The 23,527-nt window shown below is 43.9% G+C and overlaps 1 protein-coding gene across 4 annotated transcripts; it reads right to left on the bottom strand.

Annotated features, from left to right (window-relative positions):
• Window positions 1-285: 285 nt before the first annotated feature.
• Window positions 286-23,463, bottom strand: GSPT1 (G1 to S phase transition 1). 4 transcript variants are annotated; one of them, XM_039360461.1, is made up of 16 exons: window positions 22,866-23,462; window positions 16,677-16,721; window positions 15,888-15,929; window positions 14,096-14,323; window positions 13,196-13,229; window positions 12,331-12,408; window positions 10,845-11,025; window positions 9,981-10,135; window positions 9,050-9,190; window positions 8,107-8,200; window positions 7,802-7,882; window positions 4,873-5,046; window positions 4,346-4,435; window positions 3,450-3,618; window positions 2,423-2,506; window positions 286-1,418 (listed from the first exon to the last, which is right to left on the bottom strand). In XM_039360461.1, the coding sequence occupies exons 1-15, from the start codon at window positions 23,239-23,241 to the stop codon at window positions 2,454-2,456; spliced, it is 1,941 nt and encodes a 646-aa protein (XP_039216395.1). In that variant the 5' UTR covers window positions 23,242-23,462; the 3' UTR covers window positions 286-1,418; window positions 2,423-2,453. The 4 variants fall into 4 exon arrangements, with proteins under 4 accessions (XP_039216395.1, XP_039216394.1, XP_039216396.1 ...); XM_039360460.1 differs by having other exon boundaries at window positions 286-1,415; XM_039360462.1 differs by having other exon boundaries at window positions 286-2,506; window positions 14,096-14,320; window positions 22,866-23,463.
• Window positions 23,464-23,527: the final 64 nt, after the last annotated feature.

Genomic DNA, 23,527 nt, shown 5'->3' with positions numbered 1-23,527 from the left:
CTTCTGCATGCCATGTCAGGCTCTTTTTTAAGTTCTGGAACTCTACACAGAAAGTTTTGCTCTAGTGTGAATGTTTATTCCCAAATACAGTTAGTAATCCAACATGTCAGAGTGCCAGACAATAGAATGTTGTCTACTCTCCTAGCCTTTTTTTTCCTTTTAAAAAAGCTCCTTTCACCCCAATTTGTTACTTAAAAACAAGGAATGGTCCACAAATAGTTTTGCTGAAAAAGTTACGATAATGTAAAGCTTTCGTATTACTGCAAAAAAAATTAAAAGCCCAGATATTTGCAGACATAAAATTTATTTAAATTTCCATGCATTATGGTAGCTACAACTGTAGTCATATGAATTTGAAGGACAATCAACTTTGCTTCGTCCGTACAATGTGGCCTTACATGAAATGGGACGTTCCACAGTTACAAAGGACAAAAAAAAAAAAAAAGGGAGGGTGGCAACATTTTAAATTTAGAGCTGTGTAAAATGAAATGGTTGTGTGACTGCCTATTTTTTTTTATTTTTATTTTTTTAGAAATGGGGCACATTCTCCTTGGAACATGCCAACCAGTTTGGAAAAGCATTTTGAACTTTGCATTTGGAAAACTGGCTGTCTGTAATGAATTCTAGACTAGGAAATACAATTAAATAAGTATAAGCACCACTGTTATTCTCTTACAGCTTATATTCCTAGCAATGGTAGTGATGCTGCCTGCCACTCCTTGCCCAAGATACAAGCTTAGTATCCTAGTCTTACCAACTACCCAATGCAGTGTTTCTCAGCCTTGGCAACTTGCAGGTGTGTGGACTGCAGCTCCCAGAATTGAAGGCTGGCTGGAGAATTCCAAGAGTTAAAGTCTACACATCTTCAAGCTGCCAAAGTTGGGAAGCACAGGTCTCAATCCACGTCCTATCATTCAGCTTTGCTTCCTTGTAGGTTCTTGAAATTTCCTCATCCAAGCGCCCGGAAACTGTGTTGGGGCTGTCACTTTCCGAAAACTCAACCCCAACATCGGAGAACTGGAACTTGGATAGATCTCCAGAAAACCATTTGGGGAAGGTGAAGCCACCTCACATTGCCTGGTATGCACACAAAAAATTACAGACTCTGCTTGATTCGACTGAGATTTAAATGACTTCCCTTTGAGGACAAAGTGGCAATTACCGAGACAACATCCAGTTGTTGATTGAAGAGGATTATACGCCTCTCTCACTCATCGCCTTCCCTTCAAATCAACCTCTCCAAAAAAGAAAAAAACTACAAAGATTCTCCAGGCTTCCAAGGAAGGTAGCAGAGGAAGTTTTAAAATCCTAAGCTGGTGCCTGAGTTCAGTTTTCATACTGAACACGATGGCGTGCCAGAATTATTGCAAGAGTTGTGATATAACAGTCCTACTTGTTTTAGTCACCAGCCTGTGCTGCTAGGAAAAAAAAAAAAAAAGACAATAACGATGATATTCTCCAGGACAGAGTTGGAAGATCTTACTTTTACCCTGTGCCTGCAAATTTGTGTTAGATTAAGTTTTGAGATATATTGATGTATCGCTAATGAAATAGTACCATATTTGCATGAAGCTATTTGGATGGGTTTTGAACCCCTGAAAAGGGGCAGAGGAAACTTTAATATGAGTTTTGTCAATGATCTAACTCGGTGTTTCTCAATCACGGCAACTTTTAAGGTATGTGGACTTCAACTCTCAGAATTCCCCAGCCAGTCGTGCTTACTGGGGAATTCTGGGAGTTGGAAGTCCACACATACCTTAAAAGTTGCCGAGGTTGAGAAACACTGGTCTAATTGCTTCATTTAAAACACAGTCAGGGATCTGTCAAAGGTAGAAACCCATTTTTTTCCCCCCTAGAAAACCCCAAATCGTCAAATGTTAACTCTGCAGGTTAAACGTGAATGCGGCAGGCATTACATCTGGATAGAAACGTTATTCCGAAGTAATTAAGATACCCCCCAAAGAAAGATTTCAAATTGGAGAGTTTATTAACATGGTAATTTGTAACATGTGCACGCATGCACACACCTGAATGATCTGCCTTGAAAAATGCTTCCGTCTGATGGGAGGGGACAATTAAACAGAAATCCTGTAGACTTATTTTTTTTTTCATAATTCTAGGCAATTATGTCCACATCACTTACAAAGCTATTGCCAAATCTTTCCGAGGGAGCTGAATTTAGGAAGGGGGGGGGGGAAGAGAAGGAGGAGGAACAACCAAAACAAAACAAAAAAAAATAATGAAATTTTTCAGGGGTAAAAATTCAACAGTGGCATAGCAAAGCTCTCAATATGAGAAAGCTGACAATGTGGACCTTTGCTGTGAAATCTCATCTTTGCAAAAGGGGGGGGGGCAATGGGAAGAAAAGAAAGAAGGCAATGTGGAATAGGGCTCTGCAAAGTCATTTCCCCCCCCTCCTTACAGTATTTGTGCAGGCTTGTCAAAAACAATGCTTAGTCCTTCTCTGGAACCAATTTCAGAACTTTACCAATTGCAATGGTTTTACCTAAAAAAAAAAGGTCAGAAAAGCACCATTAGGAAATGGGGTTTTTTTCCTCAGGGTCTCACATCAAATAAAGCAAAATATGACGGCCGGTTTGGTCTAGGGCAGGGGTAGGCAACCTTGGCTCTTTTATGACTCGTGGACTTCAACTCCCAGAATTCCTGAGCCAGCCATGCTGAGGGGAAAGGTTTTCCAGCTGAGCCATGCTGGCTCAGGAATTCTGGGAGTTGAAGTCCACGAGTCATGAAGCGGCCATATTTCCCCCATGCTGGCTGAGGAATTCTGGGAGTTGAAGTCCACAATTCATAAAAGGGCCATATTTCCCCCATGCTGGCTGAGGAATTCTGGGAGTTGAAGTCCACAAGTCATAAAAGGGCCATATTTTCCCCATGCTGGCTGAGGAATTCTGGGAGTTGAAGTCCACGAGTCATAAAAGAGCCAAGGCTGCCTACCCCTGGTCTAGTGGCTAAGGCACCAGGTTAAAAAGCAAGCGACCGTGAATTCAAGTCCCACCTTAGACCAGAAAGCTGGCCTGGTGACTTTGAGCCAATCACCAAGTGACAATCAGTTTTAGTCCTGCCTTAGGCATGAAAGTCAGCTGGGTGATTTGGGCCAGTCACCAGAAGACAGTGAGTTCTAGTTCCGCCTCACCATGAAAACCAGCTGGGTGACCTTGGGCTGACCACTCTCTCTCAGCCCAACTCACCTCGTGGGATTGTTTCTGTGGGAGAAATTGAAGGAGGAAGGGGTTTTGGGTACATTGGCCACCTTGTATCTTTTGCCATTTGTAAAAAATGATAAGGCGGAATATAAATAATCAAAAATAAGCACAAGGTCACTGAAGGAATGGTTTGCAAGTCGGGGACTACTTGTAGATTTGAAGTGCCGCTGTCCGGAGATCTGGATCTTCCCCCAAAACAACAAGAACCATTTATGCCTGTCCTACCTTCGTCTCTTAAGGTGAAGCGGCCCATTTGAGGGAAGTCTTTGAAGGTCTCAAGGCAGATCGTTCCTGCCGTCCGTAAACGGGCAATGCATACTTGATCTTGTTTGACAAAACGGGGCCGTGTTTTGCTCTTCTCTCCTGATTTCTTGTCTACCAGGCAGATTAAGGCCTGCGGAAGGAAAAAGAAAACCCCGTGTGTGTGTGTGTGTGTGTGTGTGTGTGTGTGTGTGTGTGTGTGTGTCACACTCATTTAACAAGCGGAAGCCTAAAGGAATGCTCTCCGTTTTAACATTTCCTCCCAAGATCTTGCCATCTACTCCAAAGCATTTGCTGCTGTCCTAGAAAAAGCAGCACCTTCTCGTTTTTATCCTTCCTCCAAAATGTGGAACTTTTGAAGCAGCTTCTCTCTACTAGATCGAAGGAGCTGAGCTGATTCTGGTCGATTTAGCAGGCTGTGTGACTCTAGCCAATGCGGGTTATGTACTAAAGCTTACGGTTTACTTTGGATAAATCCAACTTATGAAGACCTCGTGAAAACAACACGAAGCTAGGCTAAACGTCTGCAGAGATTCTCAGGCATCCAGACCATGGTTGTCCCAAAGGGGCTTTTTCAAAAGGCAACTGGACTTTGTTTTTCCTTGAAGACAATTTCACTTCTCATCCCAGAAGCTTCTTCAGTTCTGGAGCAGAACTGAAGGAGCTTCTTGGATGAGGAGAGAAATGCCTTCAAGGAAAAACAAAAGTTTGAAAAAGCACCTTTGGGAACAGCTAGGCAAAACTTGCCTTTTCCCCTTGGATCCTTTTTAACCAAAGACATTTGCCCTAAAGAAGGCTAGTTAATAGCCCCTTCGCTGTCTTTGCCACAAGCGGGAATTTGTCGATCCCCAAACACTTACTGTAATCTCGACTTCTTCAATGCAGGTATGAATATGCAGCACCGCATTGTAACCTGGGCAGATGATGGATTTGTGTTCAATGATCACTATCTGTAATCAAGAAGAGGCCAGTTCAATCAATCTGGTTTCAGTAATGCCTATTCCAAATTGGGTGGCGTGATGGCTCAGTGGTTAATAATAATAATAAAGTTGGAAGGGGCCTTGGAGGTCATCTAGTCCAAAGGTTAGTCCAGTTAAGACACTGGGCTTGTCAGCTGGAAAGCCATCAACCCAGGTTTGAGACCCAAGCGCCAGGAGATGGGATGAGCTCCTGTCCTCGCTCCAGCTCCTGCCAACCCGGCAATTTGAAAGCATGCAACTGCGAGTAGATAAATAGGTACCAATTTGGTGGGAAGGGAACAGAGCTCCATGACATCATGCTGGCCACATGGCCACAGAAATAGCCTTGAAACAGAGATGGGCGCTGCCCCTTATAGTCGGCAACAGCGATTCCGAATTAGCGAGCAGTCCTCCTTCAGGAGGCATACCTGAGCATCAAATGTGCGTCCAGAATGACACAGGTTATTAAGATCACAGAGTATAAACCCCGGGAGAATTTCCTCCTCTTCGATTCCTTTCAGTCGGATCTTCAGATTTTCACCTGGAGCTACAGACTCGGTCTCTACGTCGTCGGAAAGGATCCCAAGGACTTCCACGTTGTGCTGGAAAAAAAGAGATCGTGTCTCCATGACGTGTCGTGCATGCTTAACAATATTTTAGGGCTGTGCAAAAGGCTGAGTTGTTACCTGCCATCTACATACTGGGTGATTTTGGGGGGGGGGATACCAAGATTAATATCTCATGAAATAACAGCATTGTTTTAGATCGTCTTGCTTTTTGGGTTTACAATTACATCATGCTCTCCCAAATAAATATTTCTGCATGTAAAAGTCTATGCTTCTATCTTATTTCAACTTGGTACATCCAGGAATGCCAATAGAAGAGAATATTTGTAGCTCAGGACTGAATTGTGGGGTCCTTGGGGCTCTCTGAGCTTGATTGTTTTTTTTTTTTCGCAGACGTTTCATTACCCAGCCAGGTAACATCATCAGTGCTAAGTAGCACTGATATTATCTAGCACTGATGACGATAAGGATTACCTAGCACTGATGGTGTTACCTATTCTACTTTAATTTCTGAAGTTGGGTGGCATATAAATTTAAGAAATTATCCTCATCATCCTGACACTTCACTTGCTGTCACTTTATTATCCCAGAAATAATACTCCATTGAGCCAGCGCTGTCCCTGTCTAAGGAACTATAACTTCTGAATTTTTAACTTGGAATTTTCCGTGTTCTTTTCTTAAGGAACTCACAACCAATGTTTTTTCCCTTTGGCAAGCAAACTGAACAATGTAGGAAAACATTCCGTTTTTAAGACACACATATGAAACGTGTTACTGTATTTTGAATTAAAAACCCTTGGGGTGGGGGACAGAACTGTCCCTCTTTTTGTTACGAACCTGCTGTTTTGACTGCCCCAACAAAATCGGGTAGGATTGGTCTTCAATCTTTTGAAAACTAGGACCTAAAACATGGCCCTAAGCCAGACAAGACAACCCTCATACCGGTTATTTATAACTTCAGAAACCACATCCCATCCACTAAAATTTGAGGACTGGTGGAGAGCCAAAAGTTGCGAAACGAAGTCCCTTGCTTGAAGGCAAACATGCTGAGAAATATGTGTTTTAAAGGCAAGAATCAGGGTAGAAAGAATGCCAGGCAGGAGCAGAGAGCTATTTAATAACCATCACTGGCCTTAAGAACTATTTTCCTTGTTGGCTTTCCACATCCTAACAGTAGTACTGCGGATTTTTCACGGATTTCAGGGAGAAATACGGAGCTTCTGAGCCCATCTTTAGGATTTGGGCACTGTCTCCAGCTCGAACGAAAATTTAAAAAAAAATCTAATTTTCTTTCAGAGCGAGAGTGAGAACATAGGAAGATTTTACCGTAAGCCTTAAATGAGACTGCGTTTTTTATCACTGTGAACTTAGGCACCCTACCCCAGCCTCTCCTGAAAATAGTGAAAAGCTACATTTGGTCCACAGTTTCCCCCCATTAAATCCTGAACACTTAAGCAGTGTTCCTCACTCTGAAAAGTTTGCCCATCTCTGGCATATCGTTTACCGAAGACAGATGACATTCGGTTTTTGCTTTCCTGCCAACTGTTCAGGAAATAGGACATTTATGCAACTGCATGAAATTTGAACCCCCTTTCAGGAACATTTCTGGGAAAGGATAAGCGTTAAGGGAACATCTGCTCGAGGTTTTGATGACCCAAACTCCGTCCTTGCTGAGCAGGCTTTTTTGGAGTGGAAAAGCAGATGGCTAGGAAGTTAACCCTCACATATTTCTCAGTTAAAATTCAGCGAAGGGTAAGCACCTTCCGAGCGGTGCGAGCACCTAATTAACATCGGAAATCGCTTTTTTCAAACAATCCGTTTTGAAATATTCAGAGTAATCTGCCTGTATTTTCTATTTCCCTGCTTCTTATTTTGTTTTAATTGTTTCTGAGCTTTAAAAAGATTTGTGCCAAGTTTCTTCTGAATCCTACCTCTTGATGGTAATTTCTATCCAAATATTGCTTTTGGGGTGCATCTTCTGTCCAGATCTATGCACTGGGGAGTTGTTAATACTGTATCTCTACATTTGTACTTTCTTTGTGTGAAAACACTGAAAAAGGCTGGTCACAGAAATAGAAAAGCTGCATTCTAGCAACCTCCATTATTTTTTTGCTTCGTTCAAGCTTCTATTTCTAGAATGTATCTGCAAACCTGGGACTGGTTTTGCCAAGAACTGCTTTTTTATCTCTACCTCCTGCTTGACTGCAGAGATTCAAGGATACTGCAGAACACAGGACGGGCTCAAATCTTAAAGGCCAACCATTCTGGGACGTTTGAGGAGAAAACAAAAACCCAAGTGAGCAACAACCTCATTGTTAAACAATTCCTGTGGGAAATGGGAGGTTCCAGAATTCAATACTGTAATAGGAGTATCTGTTTACTTTCTTTTTTTAAACTAACAGGGCTGTCACGTTCTTTTACAGGAAAGAGGAAGAAAAGAAACTTTGCATATCAGACTTTGATCTAATAATGCAATCTGGTCTTCAGCTTATCGATATTCCCTGCAAAATTCATCCTCCGCCTTGCCAGTTGCGATTGGTAACCCACTATCTGCTATTATAAAGCAGCAGACCAAATTTAAAGAGTTCCTTTAACTAAACCGGGGTGTCCAACTGGCTAAGGAATTCTGGGAGTTGAAGTCCCCAAGTCTTAAAGTTGCCAAGGCTGGACACCCCTGCTTCAATTCTGGGAGCTGAATTCCCCAAGTCTTAAAGCTGCCAAGGCCGAACGCTCCAGAATTAAATATTTGCTAGATGAACTGAAAGAGACTTAAAGATAAAATACGACATACCTTGTTTGGCATCATCACGAGCTGCTGTCCTTTGCAAATAGACCCAGATTCCAGCTTACCCAACACCACCGTGCCCATATCCTTCACGTGGGGGAGGGAGAGAATGAGAAAACAACCACCAGGTTAAGAGAATATGGTCAAAACAGGGTCTGATTCCCTTATCAAGTGTTAACTGTGTCATGTGACTGCCCCCCTAAAGCATTATACTTTCCAGGTTAAGTTGCGTACCTACTCCTACATTAGTGTCGGAATTGTACCTTTTATTTATCAACACAAATGTATCTAATATTTATGTAGTTGCGTACCTTATATTTATCAACAATTGGCAGCCTGATTGGTCCATCAACTGATCGGTTGAAGTTTGGCAAGTTATCCAGATATGGAATAAATGGTAGCCCGCTGAAGGAAGAAAAAAAAAAAAAAGAGGAATACAGGATCAAAATCTATAGTACGTTTTTGATTATGGACAAAATTTCTGTCCAAGATGCAACTAACATCTAAACAGAGCAAGGTTCTTTGTGAGATGTGGAGGTACTGGATGGGGCTGCAGGAGTTAAGTCATGCCTTTTTATCAGCAACTACGGAGAACGTGAAGAATTCAATGAACAGAGTGTTCTATGCTCAAATATCAAATGAACACCTTGATTCTCTTTGGGCAAACTGAAATGTGCCAATACTTCATAGCCAAGTTGTCTGCTTGTGTTAGATATGCTCTTGTGGGCCCCTGTCTGATCTTCAGAAACATGCACCGCAGTGAGAGGGTCCTTAACTTGGCAGCCTCTGGTGTCTGGGGCCCCAATCCCCATAATCCTCGGCCAAAACAGTAATTGCACAGAAAGATCACTTGGGAGCCACTTGCACTAGAGCAGGGGTGTCAAACTCGCAATGTCACATGACGTGTCGCAACTTTTTTTGCTGTTGTTGGTAATAGGGTGGGCGCGGTTTTGTTATGATGCATCCAGCCCGTGGGCTGGCAGTTTGACACCCCTGCACTAGAGGAATGTTTCTCTACCTTGGTACCTTTTAAGATGCGTGGACTTCCACTCCCAGAATTCCCCTGGCTCCAGTCGCCCTGTCTCCACCCCAAAGGGAGTGATACAAGGAATTACAGCAGGGGTCTTCAAACTTGGCAACTTTAAGAGCTGTGGACTTCAACTCCCAGAAGTCCTCAGCCAGCCCTTGAAGACCCCTGAATTACAGGGTCGTAGAAAGAAAGAAAAAAAATATGTGGCAAAATGAGATACCTACATATACCAAGGACAAAAGTCAGAGGGCTCCTTGAGATTCGCGCCAGTCAGTCCTGAGCAGGGCATGAAGTGAATGTCCTTTTTGGGGTTGAACCCCACTTTCTTCAAGAATGGCACCAGTTTTTCTTTACATTCTTCATACCTGAAAGATTGGCCACGGGGGAGAAAAAAAAATATGAGAGGCTGAGAAGAGCCATCAAACCACTTAGCCAGAGAGGCTGGCTAAGAACAGAATAAAACTAATAGCAGGACATTGAGTGAACGTAAAGACTGAATGTAAAAGTAATTCAGACATGCACAAGCTAAAAACATATTGATAAATGTAATAAGGATGTTTTTATTTCGTTGACATAATAAGAACTGCATTGGCTTAAATATGAGATAGTAGATATTAAGGGAAAAAGAGAGGAAATATTGGAGGTTGTAGTTTGAGATTCGTATCAAAACATTTTGCATAGTACTGAACTATTGATTAACCCAGCCACCAGGTTGCTTTTTAAATACCTAAATGTAAAATTTGAAAATTAATAAAAATTTTACACACACACACACACACACATAGGTCTTTGGTTATTCGGGTTTTCTCCCGCGTCAAATTGGAAGTATCTTGGCGACATTTCGACGAAGTCTCATTCGTCATCTTCAGGCTGGTGCTTTCGGCTTCGTGCTTCTAGGAGCACGAAGCCGATAAAAAGAATATTCGGTGGTCCAGCGTTGTCAGTCTCCCATCACCATCCCCACCATCATGCATGTTCCACCTCAAAATAGAGCCACACATACGTGCTTTCATTAGGGTAATTACACCTGATCTTTGGACTTTCTCCATCCAAAGTGTATGAGCCTGGCTCCATTTCTGGAAATTATCAGCCAAATACTCGCTACTCTTTAACGTGCAATTTTGGCACAAAGCAGAACTGAACTCAAGTACTTGCCTTTCGTTACTCCAGTTCACAGTTGGGTCGTCCATTTTGTTAATGAGAACTATTAAGTGTTTTACACCCGCCGTTTTTGCTAGCATGGCGTGCTCTCTTGTCTGCCCTCCTTTCTCGAAACCTGTTTCAAATTCCCCTTTTCTCGCAGAGATTACCTGATTGAAAGAATAAATCTAATTAAAGCTTTGGACGTTCGGGCTACAATGCAATCTGGTTTGCCTCTGGGTAGTAAGATGATTACCAGACAGCTCTCAAACTAAAGGCTTGGCTTTAAGGTTTTATGCTGAGAATTACGACAAGCCCACGGGGTGTCTACCTGAGCAATTTTTATCACCAGTTTCACAATATCAATCTCCTGAACAGGTGAGCTAAAAAGGTGTAACCAAGCAGGTTACTATATATACAGTAGCTACAAGAACTGCACGGGTCCTTTATAGACTGCTAAAGCACAATAATTAAATAGCCATTTCTATAATTAATGGACTTAACAGCAAAAATAAACTACACAATGACAATACAATAAAAAACAACAACAAAATGAAAAGGGCAAAAGCCTACAGAACCAGTCCCGAGGAAAAATATTAATATATAGGCAAACTCAACCTTTCCCTTGTTAATAACTTGAGACCATGCTGAAAAACACTGCTTCATTTTCTTATTTCTCCAGTAGAAGAACATTTCAAAGATTGATAGAGAATCTAATACATATTTTTATTGTATTTTTTAATCTGCTTTACTGTTAATGTTTCAGCGCCAGCTTACCAGCTACTGGGCAATTTTAAAATAAAGAACATAACTATATAAAAAAAGCTAGATGGATTAAAACAGTTCTCCAACTGATCCATAAACAAGAAAGGCTCTTACCAATACAGCTAAATCAGCTTGAGAAGCACCACCTATCATATTTGGAACAAAGCTCTTATGCCCTGGAGCATCTAAAATTGTGAAGTGTTTCTTTTCTGTTTCAAAATACGCACGGCCTACTTCCACCGTTTTCCCCTTGTCCCGCTCTTCCTGGTTTGTGTCTAAGGCCCAAGAGAGATACCTATTAAAAAATAATAATAAGGGAAATATGTGATATAAAATTGATTAATTACACTCGTTCCTGGGAGAATTTATGATAGGTTCTATCCTAAAACTTTATTCAAACATTCTCAGCCTTCCCAACAGCTACGCGAAATGCTTCTATACCAAGGGTGTCCAACCCCCCCCCCCACTTACTGGTGGGGGAATTCTGGGAGTTGAAGTCCACACGGCTTAAAAGTTGCCAAGACTAGACAGCCCTATTCTATGCAGTTGTGGGTTTTATTTTGGGCTCTGGCATGTGTCTCAGGAAATGGGATGTGCAAGAGATTATCTGCAGGCAGGGGAGTAAAACAAGTCAAGATGGGGGTCACAACCATGTGATTGAAGCCACACCCCTGTGTACATCTGTTGCGAATGGCGAATACAGGTCTAAATTTGCAATTGATATATGTGGGTTGGTACTCCGTTCTTCTAGATCAGGGGTTCTCAACCTTGGCAACTTTAATACTTGTGGAAAGTTGCCAAGGTTGAGAACCCCTGTTCTAGATTGTTATCAATTTCTCAGTCCAGATTACAGGTTTGAAGTCTCTTCTCTCTTCCAAGGGACAACCAGATTTCCTTTCCTAGGGAAAAATCTACTCTGTGTGGTGTGTTCTCTCAGGACAACTTAGATTCCACTGAGGTATAAGACTCTGTCTACCCTTTATTGGGTTTTTGCCAACTTACTGCTTCTTCCTGATTGCAAAAATACTTTCTTAGCTGCTAATTGCTCAGAACTTGGCAGAAGAGCTAATTTTCCTCTGGAAAATGAACCCAGACAATTACAAATCAAATTTATAATGAACTGCGCAAGAACCTAAATTAAAATTGTGATGATATTATACCAACACTGGGAATTCCTCAAGCAGGCAAGGGGGATGTTTGGGATTACAGCTTTTAATTGGCATTACATCCATTCCTTGCGCAGACAATGCTCAAGTTCAGTGTTTCTCAACCTTAAGAGGTGTGGACGTCAGCTCCCAGAATTCTCCCAGACTATGCTGTGCACCCATGCAGCCCATTCACCCCGCTCTCTTTTTTCCAGCTAGCTCCATGATGAAACAACCTAGAAATTGTGTTAACCCTGTTGCATTTATTTATAGAACTGGAAGCCTAATTTTATCTTAATGCACAATTTCTCGTGTCTTCTGGAGCGAGCAAGCCAGGATCCGGTTCAAACACTCAGGGATTCTGAAAGCTAGTTCAAGCACATCTGGAGGACACGAGGCAAGGAGAGGCTATCATCATTTAACGGGGGTTAAATTTTAAAATGTAGGCTTCGTACCAGGTTTCTCTGTTTTTTTCTTTAGCTTCTCTTTCATATTTCTCAAGCGTTCTTTTATCAACCATGCCGGTCAAATACCTGAAAACAATTCGGTACGTGAGACATGAAGAAGGAGCACATGAAGTAGAAAGCAGTTTTAAAAGAGTTGCAGTTTTGTTTTAGAAAAAGAGTAAGAATAGGTTTCCTTAACTTATGACCAGTCCCCTTAGTGACGGTCTGAAGTTACGATGGACCTCGCCCCAAAAGGCACTTACAGCCCAGTTCCAACATTCCAATACCCCCCCGAAATCACATGACCAAATTTTGAGTCCTCGGCAACGTGTCCCCTGGTCACGTAACCACAATTTTAAAAAGGTCTGCTTTACGACTGCAATGCTTGTTTTACGACTGTAGCGTTTGCTATACAACCATGGGTGTTTGCTTAATGGCTACCACAAAAAGGTTGTAAAATCAGACCTGACAGGTGCCCCATTTTACAACCATCAACACTTATGACTATAAATTTGTAAGTTGAATTCTACTTATGGAATGAAATGGCTTGAACAGAAACCGAACCCTATTTGGGCAGTCTATGGTTTCAAGAATGCACAGCTGCAGATAAAATAAAGTGTTCAAAACTTTCCCTCCGACGAATTAGGAAGATCAAGAGGTGGCCCGTTACGAAGTGGAGAGAACAGCAGCAATGCCGACCAACGTTTTAACAAGCTCTCACAAAAATGGAAAGTTATTTTGTAATAAAAGCATGTCAGATTATCAGCTGCAGTATTCTTTGATTATAATTATACCTTTTGATTCAGACCAAAAGGCCAGCTAAAAGGGAGCTTAAGATGACTGAATCAAGTATTTGGGGGGAAAAATTACTTACATTATTTGCCCTCCAATTGTTGATTTTCCAGCGTCTAAAAAAATAAAAAGGTAGACAAAAGATATTTAAAACTAGCTCTTCGTGAGCAGCTAAGCTATTTAATTCCTTTTTGTAAAGGACTCAATTGTCCCATCAGCATATGCCTTTGTCCTATATAATCGCACAGAACTAATAATTTAGGATGGATTTTTTTTTTCCTCTGAAGAAGCATCCTGTTCAGATTATATACCTGGGAAATTTCTGATGTAGTGCTAGTTGTATTACAATTGATATGTAAACCATTTTCTATCTGTCAATATGGTCTACCCATTCATGCCAGGTCTAGCAGTTAAAAACAAGTTGATGGCACGTAATCAATCAAACAAACCATTTTTTTCAGGGACCTTTTTCTTTGAAATTTTAACTATGAAAAGCAAGCCTATTCTATTCAACTACAGGCACGGCACCTCTGGCTCAACAGATGTTTCTGAGCTAGAATTCCCTGCAACCTCAGCCAGCAAGAGGGATGCTGGGAAATGGCATTTCAACATCTGAAGAAGAACAGGGGGCCCATCCTTGACTGTGTTCTTTTAATACACTTAGAGATGCGAAGGATCGGGACCATCCGTTAGGTTGCGGTTCAAAGCTTGACTGCTCAAGCCTAGGCACAAAAATCTAGACAACTAAAGTTCAATACGAAATTGGTGCCAGAGAAGGGTCAACAGAATTCAAGATGGCTTAGACTTGAGCCGTTTATGGCAATATAACTACTCTAAACTGATGACATGCTTCACGCCGCCCTCAGCCCTGCCTGCTCTTCTCCCACAGTGGATCAAATCAGGGAGGCAAGTCCATGGAGGACCCTTCGCTGTCTGAATATTGCCTTCAAAGTCACTTCTCGGGCTCTCTAGCGCAGCTTACCTACGTGTCCAATGAACACCACGTTCACGTGTTCCTTCTTCGGAGCGCCAGGGGGCGCTACCATGGATTTGGGTTTTGGCATCTCCTCCTCTTCCTCCATCATTTCCTGGGTACTCTCTTCGATGGGCCCTGCGTCGCCAGAAGGGCCACTTGCTAATTCGGGTTCAATGGTTTCTTCTTTGTGGTCCCACGATTCCTCAGGGGACGCCGCCGTTTCTCCATTTTCTACTAGGATGGAATAAAGAATAAAGGAGAAACATCCTAACAGTCAGGACAATTAACCAGTGGAACAGCTGGAGACTAGAGTCTCGCTCATCTGAAATGGTATAGGTCAGTGGTTCTCAACCTTTTTAATGCCGTGACCCCCCAACCGGTCGTAAGTCGAGGACTACTCAACCGGTCGTAAGTCGAGGACTACTCAACTGGTGCAGCACCGTTTGCAGAATGGGACTTTTGGCGGGCTCAGCAGGGCAGAGACAGCCTGGACAATTCCTATTGGCTTTTGAAAGCCAATAGAATTAGACTCTATTCAAGAGTCTATTCTATTGGCTTTCAAAAGCCAATAGAATAAAAGGGAGTAGCACAGCTAAGGAAAAGGGGGGGGAATGGTGGACTGCGTTGTTTGGCGACCCCCGTGAAATGGTCGTTCGACCCCAAATGGGGTCCCGACCCACAGGTTGAGAACCACTGGGATAGGTTCTCCTGCTTGAGCAGGGAGCTGGACTAGATGACCTCCAAGGTCTCTTCCAGCTCTGTTCTAAATGTAAAACGCAAATAGTTACTTGAAGGAGAGGAACGTTTTTCAGTGGCTTTCCTGGGAAGGAGAGGAGAAGGCTTAGCAAGACTACTACAGAGGGGTTGCCTGTTTTAAGTTCCAGTTTTCATTTATTTTCCTCTGTCCCACTGGCTGAGTGTTGAGGTGCACGCACATTTAAAATTTCATTTTCGCAGCCCCCACTTGGAGGCTGATTGTAAGTAAATAAAGTCAAGCAAGCTACTATTCATGAGATTTGGCTATTTTAACACAGAAGCCCTTTTCTCAACTACAGGGGTAGGAATGCTGAAAACAACCTCCAGACCATAATGTTTTAGTAAACAGTATGCTGGAATTCACTAAAGGAGCTGTTTATGACAGCTACTGAACGCTAGTCGTCTTTCCTTTCTCGTTCTCTGTTTATTTTCCTATGGAAACCGAAAGTACGGGTTGTATCCATTTAGGAATTAAAAGCAAGCTACCAGCCCAATCTTTCCTGATGGGGATAGTTGACAGTTTCCATAATGCTTAGCTGTAAGGACACCAAGGCTGGAAAAGGCTGACAAGGGGAGGGTTAGCTGCCATTCTGTGATTTGGAATAGCTTTATTAAACAAGTGTAAATGCAAGCCCTGGATCTCACTGAGGGGGTGTCCTGATGTCAGCATTGCTTTCTCCATATGGCTCCTGAAATTACTGATCTTCTCTTCTGCCTCTGCTGTGGACGTGTGCACAAATACTCACACACACCCCAAGCACTACTTCTCAAGAATGGGAAAAGTGGCTGTTGCTGGTATTACTAAAATGAACCTTTGCACATCTACTGCAGAGCCTCTGGGACCCACCACTAGCCAGGGAACAACATACCATTCTACAAGAACTGCAAATGGAATCATCTCTCAGCACCTAGCTTTTCAAATTGGCCTAGCAGTTCCACACACCAGAGAGAATCATAATAAGAGACCAATTGGGAAGAACATCCAGGTTGCAAGGCAAAAGGGGGGGGGAGTCAGTTTAAGCTATGCTATGTGGTTTCTTACCAACTGGTTCGGAGATTTCCATACCAATGGCAACGTTTGACCCTAGAAAAATAGAAAGAAGTAGGTTAAAGAGGTAGCATTGGCTCAATCGTCCCAGTTCATATTCTTTTTGAGCACCAGACTAATTGTTATTTGTTCATTGCACAGTCAGGTTAGATGCAGACTGGATTTGGCATTTCTGTCCACCTCGCGAGTCCTTCCCAAGCACCTAGGATAGACAAATGTGGATGGCGGATGCTGTTACAGTTATAGGTTGCAGGATGTAAGCTGTTTCAAGCAAAGCTGCCTTTTGCAATTGACTAATGGTGATCTTGTCAATGCCAGTGGTGTTCAAGGGATGCTCCAATTGTTTTGGGATTGCACCCAAGGTTCCTATTACTATTGGTGCTATTATTATTATTATTAAATTTATATGCTGCCCATCTCACTGTCAAGCAACTCTGGGTGGCTTACAACGTGACAAAAACAACAATATAAAACATCGAACTAATAAAAATGAGCTAAGATAGGAACCAGTACACAACAGCGTGGGGTGGGAGAGGGTCTTCTTTTTAATCCACTCACCACCCCCAGCATGAAATGCCTCCAGTGGGGCCCCAAGCCAGGTAGCAGAGCCAGGTTTTGAGGCCCTGTCAGAAGGCCAAGAGGGTGGGGGCAGATCTCACCTAGAGGGCTATGATGTTCTCGATTACTTCTGATTGTGTAAAGGCTTCACAAATATGTTTCCTAATCCCAACAGCTCAGCTTTACGTTTGTCTCACATACACACAAAAAAAGAAAATGTATTACCTTCACAAGACGGCAGGTGTTCGTGTGATGATTCTGCCGACGCCCCTTCAAAAAAAACATATCAACACTGAAATAAATATTTGGCGTAACTCCAGGGAAAATTCAAGAACAAAACTGTTGTTGTTTTTTTTGGATGATTGGAGACCCCTTGTCCCATTCTGGACAAATGGCTATCCAGTCTCATCCCCTGCCTTTGTGTCAACTCAGTGGTGTCCAACCTTGGCAATGTTGAAGACTTGTGGGCTTCAACTCCCAGAATCCCCCAGTCAGCATACTTCCTTCAAAATACTCTAGAACAGACATGTCAAACGCAAGATGTCACATGATGTCGCGCGACGTATTGGGACTGTTTTGCCATTGCCGGGAATGGGATGGGTGCAGCTTCCGCGTGATGTGTCCGGCCCGTGGGCCGGCAGTTTCACACCCCTGCTCTAGAATGTTGTTTCCTTTCCAAAATAAGACATGTTTCAACAATGCTACTCTTCCATTTTCCAGGAGGACTGTTATACAAAGCTGTCAGGGCTGAACAAACCCAACTCAAAATCTTTGCACCTGAAAAGCTATTGAGATCCATGGATATTCACAAAATCTGGATCCAGAGCACTCACCACCTCCAGCTTCCGGTTAAAGAAAAAAAAAATTCAGCACAGTTCTTAAAAGATTAACCATCCTTTCAGGAACACCCAATCCCGACAAGTAGTGTTTTCAGAGAATCAACTCTTGAAAACTATCAAGACAGGGAAATTGTGACCTCATATACTTTTGGAAGAGCAGAATACAAGTTGCACCAACTCTGATGCAGGAAATGTGACGTATTAAGCTGCCATGCTCTTAAAAGAATTCTGCGTAGCTCTGTTGAAGCATCAATGTGTACTTTGTTTGTGACTATTGCACAACCTGGCTGCGATAAATACTTAAATCTGCAGGATTTTTCCATTCTCTTTGCAAAGGAAAAATTTTTTGTGCAAACACTGGACGGTGTTTTACCAAACTTGTAAAAAAGCGTTTGCTTGCTCCGTATAAGATAGCTTGAGTTGGAAGCTCTTGAAGCTTTTCCTCCATTTTCAGACCATCCAAGGACCATATTACCATTTGTTTTCAGAATTTAATTAGTGAGCACATATATTCTATATAAATAAATACAGTTACAGTGGACTCTCGGGGAGATCCAGATTCCAAACACCAAGATGATGCTCAATGGGTCACAAGCCATGTCTTAGCCTAAGCCAAGGGTCTTCAAACTTGGCCCTTTCATGACTTGTGGACTTCAACTCCCAGAATTCCTCAGCCAGCGTGCCTGGCTGGCTGAGGAATTCTGGGAGTTGGTGTCCAGACCTCTGGCCTAAGCCATCTCACAAGCTTGTGAGCATAACACAAATTGATCTAAGCACATTAGCCTCAGCGTTTATATCAATGCAACAACAACACATGAAAACCAACAATTTTACCATGGAAATATAAGCCCCAACTGAGGAATACTTGTCAGAATTGTTCCATTAAAACATGGAACCTGGGAATTTGGATCAAACTGCTGAGCAATATTGTTTCAGATATTAATTTGAAGCAGGGCCAAGGATATCACTTAGGTGTTGCTTGTTAAAGTTGTGAAACCTGTTATTAGTAGAACGCAAGTGAGAATTTGATGTTCCGGTCCAAATGGAAGATCTTTGCTTTTCCTGGAGAAGGAAAGTCCTGGTTATTTTTTGATGGTTGCAGGTTGGTCAGGTTTTTTTAAAAAGCAATTCTAATTTTTTTTTTTTTTAAAAAAGAGCAAGTTATTCTTTCTCAGCCCTAAGAAAAACCCTTCTAAAATTGCTGCCAACAAAACTGCAGGAATTTATCTATGTAATTAAGACTGACTTGAAGGCACCAAAAAAAAAAAAAAAAAGCAAAGAAAAAAGAAAGAAAAAAATAGGAAAAACACAAACTGCAAATCTTTTGAACAGGTTAGAGAAGGTTTGGGAAAAAAGCATGTAATGAGAGCCTGGGCTGAAATAAGTTTTCTAAAGTCAAGATTCCCAAACATGCCGGTTTGGCTTTAATGGTTAAGGCACCAGGCTAGAAAGCAGGAGACGGTGAGTTCAAGTCCCGCCTTAACCATGAAAGCCAATTGGGTGACTTGTTCTTAGGAGATAAATGCCGTAGGAGGAGGAAGGTGCTATTGTAACTTTGAATGGTCACTAAACAAATGGTTGTAAGTTAAGGACTACCTGTAGTTGCCATCCTCAAAGAGATTCTGTGACCGCTGGTAACCTCTATTTATGTCGGCATAGGCAGTTTTCATTAAGAGCCTGAAAATATATAACCTCCTGCTAGCAGCTGGCTGCATAGAGAGATCCTCTCCTAATTTTAGGAACCATCGCTTCATAGTTCTGCAAAAGTTACATTATTCCCTAGCAATCTCTCCTACCTGTGCCTTTTTCTTGGAAAGCAGAAGTCAGTCAGAGCAGATTACTCTGGGCTAGCTTATCAACTATTGCCACCATTCTGCAGACTGAAGCAAGCAGCACCAAAGAAACACACACACAAAGAAATGTGAGCTAAGCAGAAAAACAGGAATCATCTTCTCTGTCATGATTGAATCAAGTCCAAGGTAAAGCTAAGCACTTAATGAAGTCCAATTAGAGTCACTGTACTTTCTTTATAGGAGGAGAGACATGTTATTATGGTATCTGTGTGGGGGGAAATTGGGAATCTGTTAGCACTTTTTCCAAATTTTACTAAAAGGCACAAGCTTTCATGAGCTACGTTTCCTGCCTCTAGTCAATTAGCGAGCTGCCGCTCACAAAAGCTTCTGCTTTTAATAAAATTCGTTAGCTGGAAGAACTGCTAGCAGACCCTTGTTGTTGTTTTTTCCCCTTTATTTTATTTTTGCGCTTTCTTTGGTGCAAAATCACTTTTGTAATCTTCAGATGCTTATCTGCATACAAAACAGGTCACAATCGGGTCAGCAACTTACTGACCCTGAATAGGGGAGAAATGCTTATTTAGATAGGAAAGCAGAAAATACAAATGTTCTGACTTGGAATGAATTTCTGGCTGCTGGAGGCTCTGTTCCCATCAAGGTTCATTAAAGATGAAAAAGAGGGAGGGGAAATCCCCATCCTCTCTATTCTGCAACCTGTGGGGCACCCAGTCCCAATCTGTTTAAGGGCTGAGCGTGGGCTTCTGCACCCTTATCGGAGGTACAGCCTGTGTTTCTGAACACCGGTTGATAACATGCCTTCCGCCTGCCATTGGGAGTAATGTGATGGTCAGCAACTCAACCAGTATCTTAGGTTCAACACGGAGTAAAAGAGACGCCAGGCCTGCTGCTATCCTGAAATTGCAGCAATTACCCTGATTGCTCTTTAGAAGGCCAGATCCTGAAGTTGAAACTCAAGTACTTTGGCCACCTAATGAGAAGGAAGGACTCACTGGAGAAAAGCCTGATGCTGGGAAAGATGGAGGGCAAGAGAAGAAGGGGACGACAGAGAAAGAGGTGGCTGGATGGAGTCCCTGAAGCAGGAGGCGTGAGCTTCAACGGACTCCAGAAGATGGTAGAGGACAGGAAGGCCTGGAGGAACGTTGTCCATGGGGTCACGATGGGTCGGACACAACTTCGCAATTAACAACACTTGCAAATTCTGCAACGCACACCAGAAGGCATCTAACTTTCCTTGGACACCTTTCGACAGAATAACAAGAGTTGGAAGGCACCTTGGAGGTCATCTAGTCCAACCCCCTGCTCAAGTGGGAGACCCTGTACAATTCCAGACAAGTGGCTGTCCAGTCTCTTCTTGAAAACCTCCAGTTGTGGAGCGCTCACTCACTATTTTCCAAGGCACCTGAAGGCAGGACAAGATAAATCATGTGTTAGTTTCTTTTCGTCCTGTTTTGCTAACTGGATGAAGGCAAGTGGTTCCACTGGTTAATTGTTCCCACTGTCAGGAAGTTTCTCCTTAGTTCTAGGTTGCTTCTCTCCTTGATTAGTTTCCATCCGTTGCTTCTTGTCCTTCAAGTGCTTTGGAAAATAGTTTGACACCCTCGTCTTTGTAGCAGCCTTTCAAATATTGGAACACTGTTATGTCACCCCTCATCCTTGTTCTTCATATAGTTTAGCCTCTAGCCCCCAAGCATCTTTGTTGCTCTGTTATGCACCCTTTTCAGAGTCTCCATTGCTTTTCTGCTCCCAGTTAGCAAAACTGGATGAAAAGAAACCAACACAGGATTTATCTGCATCCTTAAGCTTCATTCTAGATTTTATTTCAGCCTTGAGCATCACGGCCATGGGTATGACTGTATCAAACGTCTGTTTACTATCCTCTTTTCTGAAATCCCAATAAGAGAAAACTGAATTCCGCAATCACCTCTTCACAAAGCCAGTTTTGCTGAAACATTGGAAACCTGAAGGTTTTCTAAAATCTGAAGATTCTAGAATATTAGAAATGTGAATTGTAAAGGTCTTAGGGCTCTTTTATCATTTTTTCTTTCTCCTCCTCCTCCTTTTAAAACACTTTTACTTTTTGTCGCCCTGAGGCTTGCTGGCCTACAGGTAACTGAACCAGCCTATAGTCCTGAAAAAACAGCCCACCTCTTTTTATTTCTTATCTCAAAGATCCAAGTTTTACACCAAGAGGGAGTAAGTAACCTTGTGGAAAAAGTCAAGAAAAATCACCACCAACTAACAGCCTATTTGAAAAGTGGCTTGAGAATGAAGCTCTGAGCGGTTTCACAGCAACCGCTGGACTACCAGGAAATAATTTTTCCCTCTTTCTCTGCTGCCAAAAAAAAAGGTGACGTCTCTCCACTGATCAAGATTGCATCAAAGGCCATTTCTTGAGTCATTTCTTGGCTCAGCCTCCCCATAGACGGCTGAATGCTCTACCACAAGCAGGGAAACCTGTCTTGCAGAATCACCCGGAGGCTCTCCTATCCCACCTGCTGAAGACTGAACTCTGAAAATATCCCTCTAAAAGTCCTCAAGAAGGTTGCCTTGATGACCAGGGGAAGGGCTTCTCCATCACTGTTCAGACGCTCCTGGGATGGCTAGGATGATTGCTCTGCTTTTTTATCCCTGCCCTCCTCCTCTTTCAACAAGGGGGGCAAAACACTAAGAACCAGGGCGAGCTGTGCGCTCCCTCAGGGAGTTTCGTTGTGCAACCCCAATCATGCCACCTTGGCAGATGCCCAGAAAATATGGGTCAAGCGATCATGCAAGCATCAAGCTGTCTAATTCTCAGAAGGAAAGGGAGCAGAAGGCCAGCCTCTCCCAGTCAGGATGTCCTCAGGCCAACTGACTCTTCTTCTTGGGTTTAGACCAGGGGTGCCCAACCGTGGCAACTTAAAAGACTGGTGGACTTCAACTCCCAGAATTGAACTGGGTGTGTGTGTGTTCAACCTTGGCAACTTTAAGACTGGCACACCGAGCTAGGGAATTCTGCGAGTTGAAGTCCACCGGTCTTAAAAGTTGCCAAGGTTGGACACCCCTGGTTTAGACACTGACCTACCTTGCAGGGCTGTTTGTGGACATCTTCAGGGCACAATCCTTTCTCTACTGAGCCCCGTTTTGGGAGAAACTCCATACTGCTGGTAACCAACCATAGTAGTAAAGTTGGAAGGGACCTTGGAGGTCATCTAGTCCAACCCCCTGCTCGGGCAGGAAACCCTACACCATTTCGGACAAGTGGCTGTCCAGTCTCTTCTTAAAAACTTCCAGTGTTGGAGCATTCACTGCTTCTGGAGGCAGGCTGTTCCACTGATTCATTGTTCTCACTGTCAGGAAGTTTCTCCTTAGTTCTAGGTTGCTTCTCTCCTTGATTAGTTTCCACCCATTGCTTTTAGAGGCAACCAACCCTCCCCGGGTCGACTCCCATATATTAAGGGTGTGTATGTGTATGGCAGCACCCCATTGGAAAGAATGGGGGGCAAAGGTGCCCTTGGGGTGGGCAAGGGCAGCTTTGCATCCCTTCTCAGCCATGGGGGTTCCTTGGGGGGGGTTATCTGACTCTGGGCGACCTTCCTCACAAGGTTATTTTGTCTGTGTTGGGGGGGTTAAAAGAGACTGAAGGGACCTCCAAGAACTGCCTAACCCCCCTCCCAAGGCATAGGGCAATAATGGGGGTGTCTTACTCAGCCGCACTTGGGCGCGCTTTAGAAAGGGCCCCCGCCACAAGGCCCGTCCCGTGTCGGGCCGTTCCGCGGGCTCACCGTGTGTCAACGACGGGGGCGGCGGCGGCGGCGGCAGGCCCGGCGGGGGCGAGGGAGGCGGGGGCGGCGGCGCGGGCTGCCCCGGGCCGCCCCTCAGGAAGGCCGGCACGAACTCTGCGGCGTGGACGTTGGGCACGAAGGGCTTGGCGTTGACGTTGAGGTGCCGGCTGAAGGCCGCGCCCAGGAGCTGCTCTTCCTCGCCCTCCAGCTGGGCCGAACCGGGCGCCGCCGCCGCCGCCACTGCGGCTTCTTCTTCCTCCTCCTCCTCCTCCACGGCGGCGGCGGCGGCGGCGCTCCCGTTGCCCGGCTCCAGGTCCGCCTGGTCCCAGCAATCGGGCGCCGAGTCGCTGCTGCTCCCGCTGCCGTTCGCCTCCATTTTGTGCGCGCGCCCGCCGGGCCCCTCACGAGCCTCTCTGCGGCCGAAGCGCCTCCCCGGCGCGGAAGGGAGGGAGGGAAGGCCCCGAGCGGCGGCGACGGACCGACGGACGGCGGAAGGCGGCGGCGGAGGCAGCGACCCAGTCCTCGCTCCGGCCACGCTCCGCGTGTGCCCCTCCGCCCCGACGCAGTATGGCCTCCCTCAGCTGCCGTACGCCTCGCCTTCCGTCCCCCCTGCGCGTGCGCGGGCGCCGCCTAGACGCTCGGTAGTCCTGCGTCGGCGCGTA

Source organism: Crotalus tigris, unplaced genomic scaffold (assembly GCF_016545835.1).
Source record: "Crotalus tigris isolate CLP2741 ecotype Arizona unplaced genomic scaffold, ASM1654583v1 scf7180000019173.45859301935:6455823, whole genome shotgun sequence".
Classification (NCBI taxonomy): domain Eukaryota; kingdom Metazoa; phylum Chordata; class Lepidosauria; order Squamata; family Viperidae; genus Crotalus; species Crotalus tigris.
Note: the sequence above shows the minus strand (reverse complement) of the source record. Positions and strands in the feature narration are given on the sequence as shown.

Coding starts and splice junctions, on each gene's coding strand:
- GSPT1 (XM_039360459.1), bottom strand. CDS start 23,241: ATGGAGGCGAACGGCAGCGGGAGCAGCAGCGACTCGGCGCCCGATTGC. Junction 13,230..14,095: donor GGTGTTCATTGGACACGTAG/GTAAGCTGCGCT, acceptor TTATTTTTTTAG/ACGCTGGAAAATCAACAATT. Junction 12,409..13,195: donor ACAATTGGAGGGCAAATAAT/GTAAGTAATTTT, acceptor AATTGTTTTCAG/GTATTTGACCGGCATGGTTG.